This window comes from Penaeus monodon, chromosome 14 (genome assembly GCF_015228065.2).
Source record: "Penaeus monodon isolate SGIC_2016 chromosome 14, NSTDA_Pmon_1, whole genome shotgun sequence".
Taxonomy (NCBI): domain Eukaryota; kingdom Metazoa; phylum Arthropoda; class Malacostraca; order Decapoda; family Penaeidae; genus Penaeus; species Penaeus monodon.
In genome coordinates, this window is record NC_051399.1 from 20,002,922 (window position 1) to 20,015,831 (window position 12,910).

General features: G+C 33.9%; 1 protein-coding gene and 1 pseudogene across 1 annotated transcript; both read left to right on the top strand.

Moving 5' to 3' along the window:
- The first annotated feature begins 462 nt into the window (after positions 1 to 462).
- On the top strand, positions 463 to 1,059 carry LOC119580631 (annotated as a pseudogene).
- A 2,001-nt stretch (positions 1,060 to 3,060) lies between these two features.
- LOC119580632 (cuticle protein AM1199-like) lies at positions 3,061 to 3,850 on the top strand. The gene is made up of 3 exons (XM_037928739.1): positions 3,061 to 3,069; positions 3,211 to 3,461; positions 3,643 to 3,850. The coding sequence occupies exons 1-3, from the start codon at positions 3,061 to 3,063 to the stop codon at positions 3,848 to 3,850; spliced, it is 468 nt and encodes a 155-aa protein (XP_037784667.1).
- The last annotated feature ends 9,060 nt before the right edge of the window (positions 3,851 to 12,910 follow it).

Sequence of the window (12,910 nt, forward strand, 5' to 3'; positions counted from 1 at the left end):
TTTATATATAAATTTTAATATAATATATATAATATACTGTATATATGTGTATACTATATTTCTTTTTTATAGTCTAAAAACCAATTTTGTTAAAAAAAAATTTTTCTATTTTGTAAAAAAAATTTTTAAAAAAAAGTATGTTATCAATTGGGGTAAAATATATCAATGTAATATTAAATTTTAAAAGTGTATTTTAAATATATATGTTCATAAGTATATTAATTAATTTAAGAATATCCCTGATGAAATGAAATTCTAATAATTGCATATTTTGTGTATGATTGAATGCACTCTGAGTTTTAACCAGAAAGGAAAGGGGGGGGGGGGTCTTGATTTCTTATTGTCATTATTTACGAATTAATAAGTAATGTGACTAGATCACTACAGGAAATGCCGTGAGTAAATACTTTCCATAATACATAATCCACATATTTTCCTAATGCACTGTAAATAGTGAGAAAAATGTATTTTTTGACAAATGAAAAGAGAGTGTACAGCTTCGATTTCGAGACTGGCAATGGCATCAACGTGAGGAACAAGGTGCCCCTCAAGGATCATCTGGTGCAGTGGCAATGCAAGGAAGGTGGTCGTGAGTGCAAAGCAGTTTTTTCAATGTTTTGTGGATTTTATAGCTCCCGCATAATTAACTGTGCATCCTGTCTTAAATGAATATGATCTACTTTCTTTGTGAATCAATATTCCTATTTTCTGTTCAGTTTCACTTTCCCCGATGGCTCTCCCGCCGACGTGACTTTCGTCGCCGACGACGCTGGTTACCGCGTGGAGTCCGACCTGCTGCCCACGCCCCACCCCCTCCCCGCCCACGCCATCGCCCAGATCGAGAAGGCTCGTCGGGAGGACGCAGCTGCTGCCGCCTTGAGTGAGCTTTACTCTGCCCCTCGGACGACCCATGGATACCCTTGATGTGTTCTGATAATGTACATCGATTATAACCTATTGTATATAAGGATAACCAGAATATAAAATCCATGAATAGTATTTCTTTTTATTAAATATCTCTTAGTAGAATATAATAGTTCAAGTATACTTTTATTATCTAAGGCTTTGATATATACACACACAAAAAAAAAATATATATATATATATATATATATATATATATATATATATATATATATATATATATATATATATGGATAGATAGATACATAATCAACACACACACAACCACACACACACACACACACACACACACACACAATATATATATTAATATATATATATATTTTTATAATTAAAAAAATGTTATGTATATTATGAAAGGAAAAATAATAATATATCATATTAGTAACATATGTATATTATTACGATATAATACATCATTATTTAATATAAATGGTATATGATATATGATAAATATATGTATATAGATACCGTATACTATCGTCGTTATCTATAAACATATGTAAGATATATTAAACTTGTACAGTTATATATTATAAAATTTACATATATATAAAATTTTTATATACTATATATATGTAAGTATATATATATATGTTTTTATATATCTATATAATAATATTACATATATATTATATATACAAATTAGTATATATATACATACATACATACACACATATACATGTGTGCGTGTTACACTACAATAGAAACAATGATTGAGTCTGAGCAGACTAAGATAGGGAGATTAATTTATTCAGGGAAAGTTTAACCTGCCAACATTATGTAATGTTATTAATTCCCAAGAAATCAGCTTAGGCTGAAGTCGAGAACTTTCTGAATTAGATTCTAACACTTTTTATTTCCTAAGTACTAGACGGCCCAAGTTGATGGCCTTCATCTCGCACGTGAAGAAAGTAATGAGTAGATTCCAGAGCATTTTTTTTTTTATGTAAAAATAATGCTTGTGTCATTGTCATGTGAAATGGGGAAAACCAGGAAAATTGCCGATTCTAGTTCCCCAGGTTGTCGATTTACTATTATGCGAAAGAATTATCTCGTCTTTTCTCATAAAAAATTCTAAGATTCATGAAAACGAATTTGTTGATTAGGAACTCTTTATCATTACTTTATCGCTTATGAAAATTGGAAACCTTTCCTCTTTAAACTAAACGCATTCATCTTTTTTTTTTTTTTGCAAACATGATTATATTTAGCAGATAATGAGGTGTCTCTTTTCAATCGTCGCGCTGGGATAAACACCTTTCACTTTAAAGATGGTATTTATCTTGTTTTCACTTATCTTTACACATTACACAAACCATGACTATGCACAAAGTGGTCAATGGTACCCATGATAGTGCACCGGGTGTCTATGCAAACGCTTGCAATGTTTGTGTGTATGTATTTATGATTGATCAGCCATTGCAATTAGTGTATTCTTCCATTCTTCTTAGGACTACATTAATTTCTAAATCTGTTTCAGCGACTGTATACATGTATATAGATTGAAGTTGATGAAACTCAAAACAAACGGGTTGCTTAATACTACAATGTTATATCCTATTTATCAACATAGACGAAGTGTTTCCGTGATCTTCTTCACTTTCTTCTTCATCATTACAATCCTTACATCTGTCAAACTCATCTCCTGCGAGTAGGGCCTAAAACGTATGTGCACCGGTTAAACGGACCCGTTTGTTATATGTTAAAAACATAATAATGGATGTTGTATCTGAAAATATTAAAGGTCACTTGCAAAAGTCAAGAAATTAAAATATATTTAACATTCTTTAAAGACCAAAAGCCAATTAAATCACGAAAACCACAAGACTCACAAGTGACACTCTTTACTCTATTTTTGTTTTGTTTTTTGTTTTATGTAAATGTTTGCCTTTACACTCTTACTTAATAGAACATAAAGTAGACTCCAAGCTGCGATTGTTGCTACAATTCACTTTATACGAAAGATGGATAGATCCACAGTCTAACTGAGGTATGATTGCGAATATCAAACTTTGTCTGTGGGGAGGAACTTCACCTTGACGCAAACAGGAAGTCCGTGTATGCAGTTCGAGCTATCTGGTATATATAACTGGAGCGCGACGCTGCAATTGGCATACAGATACCAACTCCAATATGTTCTTGGTAAATTCTCAGGCACTGAATATCTGTTACTGATATTGTTCTGAAACCGTGATTAATTTAAGTTGTGAGAAGAAAACATGCCATTGTTAACTGGCCTTGTGATACAAGCATGTTATTTGTTATGTTCTTAATTAACCGCAGATGTTCGTCGGCTTTTTGGTGGCGGCGGCTGCTGCAGCCCCAGACCACTACGGACCACCTCCGACCAAGTTCTATGGCATTCCCGGGGCGCAGTCCCGTCCAGTCATTCCCATCCTGAAGGACGAGCGTGAGGGACCTGACGCATCAGGAGTGTACAGCTTCGAGTTCGAGACCGGCAATGGCATCAAGCGTGAGGAACAAGGTGCCCCTCAAGGACCGTCTGGTGCAGTGGCCATGCAAGGAGGATGGTCGTGAGTACAAAGCATGATTCGTTTTGAAATATATTCTAATCGGTGAATTGGTATGATAATATATATGTTTTGTACCACATACTTATCTGCAGACATCGATTCTACCAGTTTTACGGGAAGATGTGCTTGTGTGAATTTGTGTCTGACATCACCTTATCATGCCTCCACTCTCTCTACTCAGTTTCACTTTCCCCGACGGCTCCCCCGCCGATGTCTCTTTCGTTGCTGACGACGCTGGTTACCGCGTTGAGTCCGACCTGCTGCCCACGCCCCACCCCCTCCCCGCCCACGCCATCGCCCAGATCGAGAAGGCTCGTCGGGAGGACGCAGCTGCTGCGGCCTTGCGCGGGCGTTACTCTGCCCCTCGGACTACCTATGGATACCTATAATATGATCTTAAAATATGTATCGAATTCTGACGTATTGTATATAAGAAGAAACAATAAAGCAACAAATTATATATATATATTTTTTACTTTTACCTATATATGCTTCTTTATAATACAGTAACATAGAAATATATATGATATGCTGATCATGTGCTACACGAAATCAGGGGAAAATCCCAATTTATATATTCATTTTTTTCACGGGGTAAAATACTTCACTACTATTGCAGTTAATCAAATTTCAGAATTGAACTTAAAAATTAACGCAGGCCAAAAAGGGCTACATCTCATAAGTATATTATATACACATACATATATACACAAGCATATGTACATTTAAAAAGAGATATAGATAGATTTGTTTACGCATGTGTTTACATATTTTTTAATATGGCCATATATTTTCATAATAATAAATGTTCCGTTATACTCGTCCATCTACTTATGCTTACTGTGTAGGCTAGTCTTTGTCTGCCCCTGCTTCGTTTTCCATCGATCTTGCCCGTCATGCTAAGATGTTCTAGCTCTTCCTTTCGCATTACATGTCCCAAAAATTCCAACTGTCTCTTTCGGATGTTCTTCAGAAGAAAATGCTTTGTTCCTGCTCTCTCCAGCGCTTCCTGGTTTGATATTTTATCTGTCCAAGATATTCTCATCATTCTCCTGAGAAAACATATCTCTGCCGATTCAATTCGTTTCTCCATATCCTGTGAAATAGTCCAGCATTCGCTACCATACGTGAGGATGGAAAACACATAACAGTTCAGCATTCTGATTTTTGTTGACATAGAAATTTTGTTGTTCTTCATTATTTTGCCCAGTTTTTCAAATGCAGCTTTTGCCATTCCAATTCGTCTTCTAATTTCTTGATCATATTTGTCATCTTCCGTTATCATGCTGCCAAGATAGTTGAATTTCTGTACTTGTTTTATTAAGATGTCACCAATCTGTATCTTACACTGTTTAGCAACTTTTTGTTTGCTGATTATCATACATTCTGTCTTTCTACAGTTTATGGTAAGCCCTTTCTTTTCGCTGGCTTCAACCACTTTGTCTAGTATCTCTTGCAGCTTTTCTTCTGACTCTGCAATCAACACCGTATCGTCGGCATATCTCAAGTTGTTTAAGTTGTGGCCTCCGACAAGAATCCCCTGTAATGTTGATATTTCACGAAGGACAATCTCACTGTAAAGGTTAAAGAGATCTGGGCTAAGCACACATCCCTGTCGAACGCCTCTTCTAATGTTGGTGTATGAACTTGTGTCATCTCCTACTCGCATGCATGCCGATTGTCCCCAGTAGAGGTTGCGCAGAACTCTTAAATCCTTTCCATCCAGATCTAAACTTCCTAGCATATTGAAAAGCTCTTCATGTTGCACTTTATCAAAAGCCTTTGTATAATCAATAAAGCACACGTATAAATCCTTCTGCATCTCGATAGCTCTTTCCGATAGCATTCTCAGTACGAAGATTGCATTCTTTGTGCCAGCATCTTTTACGAACCCAAACTGTTCTTTTCCTATCTCAGGTTTTATCATCAGAATGTGGAGTAGAATTTTTATCACATGTGTAATTCACATTCAATTGCACCAGCTTTCTTGGGGAGGACTATGAAAATATCAAAAACTGAGTTAGAGAGTTCAAGTCACCGGCCGGCGCGTTGCTCCCCTGGGCCAGGAACTTCGCCTCAATTACCTACAGGATCTGGAATACGTGAAGCCACGGTTAGCAGGTGGTGGATGTGGAATTCAAACTAGAGCATTCAACGGTTGAACAACGTAATGCTGAGCATGAGAACCACGTCATGGTTAATGGTCAAAAACCACCTTTCAAGCGTGTACATATATATGTGTGTGTGTGTGTGTGTGTGTGTGTGTGTGTGGTTTGTATGTATATGTATATATATATATTTATCTATGTATTTATGTGTATATATATATATATATATATATGTATACAATATATATATATATACATATTTATATATATAATATGTATATGGGCATATATGTATATATATACACATACATACATATATATTTTTTTGGCACACACACACACACATAAACATAAACACATTTTCACCTGACGCCGTACAAGACGGACGTGCAAGTCGGCGCTCCTGGGCAGCCAAGGCTGGCTGTTGGTCTCACCTGCTTTTCTGCTCCTTCTGGAAATTTTAGATTTCACTTAGGCTAGTACAGGTGCTGTGCAGTGACTACTCAGTGATTTTCAGTGAATTCCATAGAGTCGGTTTACATTCTAAGAAATTGAATTTTACTTGCGATACATCGGCCCCCACCCACTGCCTCGCTCCCTTCCCTCTTTCTCTGGATTTGTGTTCCGCTGATTTTAAGCATGGTGCTTCTTTGGTACAACAGGAAAACATTATATTTTCTTAAACACAGTTGTGGATACCCAGACAGTGAAGTGATACAAAGATTAAAGAATTTAGACGTTTTCATGCCCCGTTGGTAGCAAAGGAGGCCGTCACACTCAACGGTGCATACCCATACTCCGGACAAGGAACAAGCAACCAGCTAAACTCTACCGACATTTTGTGCAGGTCAGCCCTCCTCACCACCCTCGTCTCGCCGCGTCCCTTATCTGCTGTGTGATTTACCACCCCCCACGAGCCTCCACCAAACAACTGCTACTCAGCCACCTGACTCACACCACTGACCTTCTGCGTGTGCGATACCCGTCATGCAAGATGATACTATGTGGTGATTTTAATGAAACAGACACCTTCGACCTGCAAAATGAGCTCCATCTGTCACAAGTAGTAAACTTTCCCACTTATGAACAAAGAACCCTGGATTTGATCTTTACACACACACACACACACACACACACACATATATATGTATAACTATATATATAATATGTCTATATACATATATATATATATATATAATGGGCATATATATGTATGTATATGAATATCTATCTATCTATCTATATATATGTAAATATTTACACACACACACAAATATATATATATATATATATATATATATATATATATATATATACATAAAAAATTATATATGTATATATATATACATATATACATTATTTTATAAATATATACAATTATTAGAATAAAACACATAAAGCAGATCGTTTATATAAGATTATATTTATATAATAATTGAAATCATTACAGACTGACTGAATGTACTCTGAATTATAACCACAAATTAAGGGGAGGTGTTTCTTTAGCTTAATGCCAAATTAATTTCTTATTACCATTATTTACGAATTAATAATTAATGTGACTAGATCCGTACAGAAAATTGTAAAGTACATAATCCACACATTTCCCTAATGCATTGTAAATAGTGAGAAAAAAATTATATTATGACAAATGAAAAGAGAGGCACGAGGGCTTGAAATCTCACCTTGACGAAGGCAGGAAGTCCGTGCATGCAGTTAGAGCCACCTGGTATATAACTGGAGCGTCGTGCTATACTTCCATTAAGTTGATCCTCTTCAACATGTTCTCAGTAAGCTTACAGGCAATACGCATATTAAAGTCTGTCGATCTGACTTAGATATACTGATAAATATATTAACAGATTAAAAATACTTTATATACTTCCTCTTCTAAATGACAACGATAATTCCGCAGATTTTACTTTGTGCTTTGGTGGCGACGGCTGCTGCAGCCCCAGACCACTACGGACCACCTCAGACCGGATTCTATGGCATTCCCAGTCCAGTCATTCCCATACTGAAGGACGACCGTAAAGGGACCTGATGCGTCTGGATATACAGCTTGGGTTTCGAGCCCGGCAAGGCATCAAACGTGAGGAAAAAGGTCCCCCTAAAGGACATCGGGCGCAGGGGGCAATGCAAGGGGGGTGGTCGTGAGTACAAACAGATCCTTTTTGATTTTTTTTCAATTTTTGTGGATTTATAGTCTCATAAAAAACGTGATCCTGTTTTAAAAATAAATTTGATTTACTTTTTTTTGTAATCAAATTCCTTTTTCTGTTCAGTTTCACTTTCCCCGAGGCTCCCCCCCCGAGGTTTTCGTCCCGACGACGCGGTTCCCGGTCGAGTGACCTGCTCCCCACCCCCACCCCCCCCCCGCCCACGCCATCGCTAGATCGAAAAGGCTCGTCGGGAGGACGCGAGCTGCACCCTTTTAGCGGACGTTACTCTGCCCCTAAGACTACTATGGATCCCCATGATGTGCTTAGTAATGAACTATTGTATGGAAGAAAACCAATATAAAAACTATGAATAACATTTCTTTCCTTTCCCTTCTTGAGTAGTATATAATTTTCAGTTATATACCTTTTTATCTAAGGATAAACAACACACACAAAACCAAACACACACACACAACAACACACACACAACATATTATATAGATTATTTTTATATATATTATATTAAAAAAAGGGATCTATATTATATTATATATAAATTGGTATGTATGAAAATATTTAAAATAAAAATGAAAAAATATATGATTGTAATTTAATTCATATATTAAAAATTAATATATTTTATATATATATTAATAATTTTAAAAATTTAAACTGAAACACACACCAACACACACATAATGAAAAATCGACCCTATAATTAGTATATTCTTCCATTCTTGCGGATACATTTGTCCTCAAAATCTGCTTTCTCGCTGAACATATTAAGTTTGACATGATGTACACAAAAGCCAAAAAGGGTTTCTTTTCTACAATGTTAATTTATTTTCTCAAACATAGATGGAGTGTTTCCCGGGTCGCCTTCCTTTTTTTCTTTATCTTAAAATGTTCATATATATATATATATCATAAAATATATATAATATATTAATTATATATATATATAGTATATATATTATATATATTAAAATAATAATATAAAAAGTATGTAATATATGCATATAATAGTTTTTTTGTATAATATGTATAATCCCTCATAAAAACACACACCCAAAACCCACAAAAACACACACACACACAAACCTACACACACACGCTTTTATTTTAAAATTTTATAATAAATATATATAATTATATATAATATTTCAAGGGAAAGAGAGAAAGAGAAAAAAAAAATTTTTATATATTTTTAATTAATTTATGTATATACTTCTATCTATCTATCTATATATGTTTTATATAGTTGTATGCCCCACAAAAACAGACTAGGCACACCACACACAAACCCCCCACACACCCCACAACACACACACCAAAAATTTTTAAATTATATATATATATATATATATAAAAAATATAATATGTGGTGTGTTTTGGGGTGTGTGTTGGTGTGTGTGTGTGGTGTTGGTGTGTATGCCTATATTACTATAATAAAATATTACATATTTTTACTTTTACAAAGATAAAAACACCCCACACACACCCCACACACATACAACAACACACCCACACATACCAACACACACCCCACCAAAAACACACAACACTAAAAATATATATATATATATATATATATAATAATATATATATATATAAATTTATATAATATATATATATATATTATATATTAATATGTTTATTATATATATAAAATTAAATATATAAAGGTGTGGTGTTGGTGTGTTGTGTGGTTTTGTGGTCGTGTGTGGTTTTTTGTGGTATTATGTGTGTGTGGGGTGTGGTGTTTCACATATATAATAAAATATATATTATATTATTATATATATTATTATAAATATATTAATTATATATTTAATATATATTATTTTTTGTGTGTTGTGTGGTGGGGTGTGTGGTGTTTTTGGGGTGGGGGTGTTGTGTGTGTGTGGTTTGTTGTAAAATATTTTATGTAAAATTTAAAAATATAATATATATATTTAATTTTATATTTTAAAATATATATATAATATATTATTATGTAAATGCACTCCGAAACCCCCTGTTCCCGAATTCAATAAAAACCCGCCGGGCAGTGGTAAAAATGCCTTTGCACCGACTGCTACTTGGAGCTCGATCTCAGGGCGAGAAAAAAAAAAATCTCCTGGACCGCGGTTGATTAGAAGGGCACCCAATCAGGCAAGGGTGAGACTGCCAAATAGCCTCTGAAATAAGATTTGAGGGAGGCCGATTTCCTGCAGTTTGGGAAAAAATGGCTGTAAAAAAAAAAAAAAAAAAAAAAAAAAAAAAAAAAATATATATTTTAATATATATATATATATATATATATATATAATATATATATAATATGGGAAAATATGAAACTATTTATGCGTGTGTCTCGAGAATGTGTTGTGTGTGTGGGATGGGTTCGTGTGTGTCTGTTTGTGTGTTTTATGTGTGTGTGTTTATATTTATTATATATATTATATATATATATATATATTATATTTAATATATATATTATTGGTGTGTTTGTGTGTGTGTGTGTGTGTGTGTGTGTGTGTGTGTGTGTGTGTGTGTGTGTTGGATTATTATAACACACGAAAGTTATGAAAGAGAGTAGATCACAGTACATATATTTTTTTTTTCTACCAGTGGAAACAGGCCTATGTGAAAAGCATTCAGATTTGCAATAAAACTCATTATCCACTAAACTTGCCCCTACCAAAAAAAAAAAAAAAAAAAAACGTAATAACCTATTGTATACCGTTAGATGTTACTTGAAAATAAAATAGGGTTTTCAAAATACATCTTATTCTGGGAATTTCAGCCCCCCGTCACTTGGCTATCCTAGCACCGCTTGTATGATGATATTGTCCTCCATAACCAATATATATATTATTTAAAATTATATAATATATATATATATATATAATATATATATATATTATATATATTATATAGGGTTTAGGGATAAAATAAAATATATTTTAAAATATATATATAATATTTATATTATTTTAAAATAAAATAGTATGTATGTATATGTAAATATATGGTAATATATATTAAATAATAATATAGTTTGATTAAACATACATGTGTTAAACATGTTATGTGGCGGTGTTTATATAAAAATTATATATATAGATATATATTAATATATTTATTTATGCAACGTGTACACCCCACACAAATGTTATATGTAAATATAATTATATATATATTATTATTATATAGATATATATATATTTTTTATATATGTTATATATAAATTGGGTTTTTTTTTTAGGGGATATATGTTATATAAGTATTATATACATAAACACACCACGATTTGTACACACACACATCACACACCACACAACAACACACCCCACCCACACCAATATATATATATATAATATAATTATATTATATATAATTTTATATATATATTAATAATATATATAATTTTAAAATTTTATAATATATTATATATAATATATATTATTATTTTAATATATTTGTGTGTGTGGGGTTGGTGTGTGTGTGGTGTGTTATGTGTGTGTGTGTATTTTATATATAAAAACCAATATATCTACAATTATAAAATATATTAATATATTATATATATATTAATATTATATATATATATATTGGTTAATTACACTCGCGTGAATTAATTTCACGCGTTTTAAAGTAAATTACTTTTATAAAAGTTGTAAGTTGTATTTACAAAGGAAGCTGTATTGTGAAATAATAAAGGTAGATCACTAGTTTTTAAAAAAAAATATGAAAAATTTTTTGAACAATTTTGATATTAAATATAATAATATATATATATAATATTTTATTTTAAAATTAATATATTGAGTGTCTGTTTATGTTGCGTGTGTGTGTGTGTGTTTGTGTTCTTCGTGTTGTGGTGGTGTTGGTGTGTGTGTGTGTTGTCTGTGGGGTTTGCCCCTGTTGGTTTTTGTGTGTGTGTGTGTGTGTGTGTGTGTGTTTGTGTGTATGTTTGTGTATGTTTACCCATATATATGAGGCACATACAGTACATAGAAAGGCAGACAAGTAGATATATACCTAATAAAGATAGGTAGTGATACCCGTCTACATACTTTATTTTTTATTATTTTTTAATTATTGTCTTTAAACAATTTTAAAACACTGCGTTTAAACAATCTTTATACTCTCTTTTTAAATTACATATGTGGGTTTAAAATTTATGTGATAATTATACCTATCAGATGTATAAATTTGGATTTTTCCCTGATTTCATGTAGCACATGATTAGCATATCTTTGATATGTTACTGTATTATAAAGAAGCATATATAGGTCAAAGTGAAAAAAAAACATATATCATTTGTTGCTTTATTGTCTCTTTTCCCCATAAAAAATACGTTGAATTTTAACATATTTTAAAAATCTTATTTTTGGGATCCATAGCTAGTCAAGGAGAGGGGGTAGCGCCCGGTCAACCCGCAGCCTGGGCCCTCCCGACGACCCTTTTCCCATCTGGGCGATGGCTGGGCGGGGGGGTGGGGCTGGGGAGCGGTCGGCTCCACGCGGTAACCAGCCGTCGGCGACGAAAGTCCGTCGGCGGGAGAGCCCCTGGGGAAAGTGAAAAATGATCCAAATCAAAGAGTAAATTGCAAAAAAGAAAAAAAAGATTATGGAGTTGTACAAAATTTTAAATTTTTGGGAAAAATTTATATCACAAAAAAAGCAAAATGTATCAAAAACGGTCAGGTATTGTACTCCGCCCCCCCCTTGATTGCCACCGCGCCAGAGGGCCCGAGGGGGATTTTTCCCCACGTTTTATGCCATTGCCAGTCTCGAACTCGAAGCTGTCCCCCGACGCATCAGGGCCCCCCACGCTTTTGTCCTTAGGATGGGAATGATGGGCCCGACTCGTCCCGGGAAAGCCATAGAACCGGTCTGAGGTGGTCCCGTAGTGGTTGGGGGTTTCGGCAACCACCCCCACCAAAGCACTACTATAATCTGCAGAATTGTCATATCATATAGCACTGGAGATAAATAAGTAAATTTCATGAAATTTGGTAATTTTTTTTTTTTATCCAAAACCAATTGATCCACCCAGGAAAAAATATGCACCCTGGGGGCTCACTGAGAAAAGTCGAAAAAAGGTCGGGGGGATTTATCAGCGGGCACCGCCCAGTTATATACCAGGGGGCTCCATTGGCCTAAAGGACTTTTTGTCTTCGTCAAAAGGG

Coding starts and splice junctions, on each gene's coding strand:
- LOC119580632 (XM_037928739.1), top strand. Junction 3,462..3,642: donor GCCATGCAAGGAGGATGGTC/GTGAGTACAAAG, acceptor CTCTCTACTCAG/TTTCACTTTCCCCGACGGCT.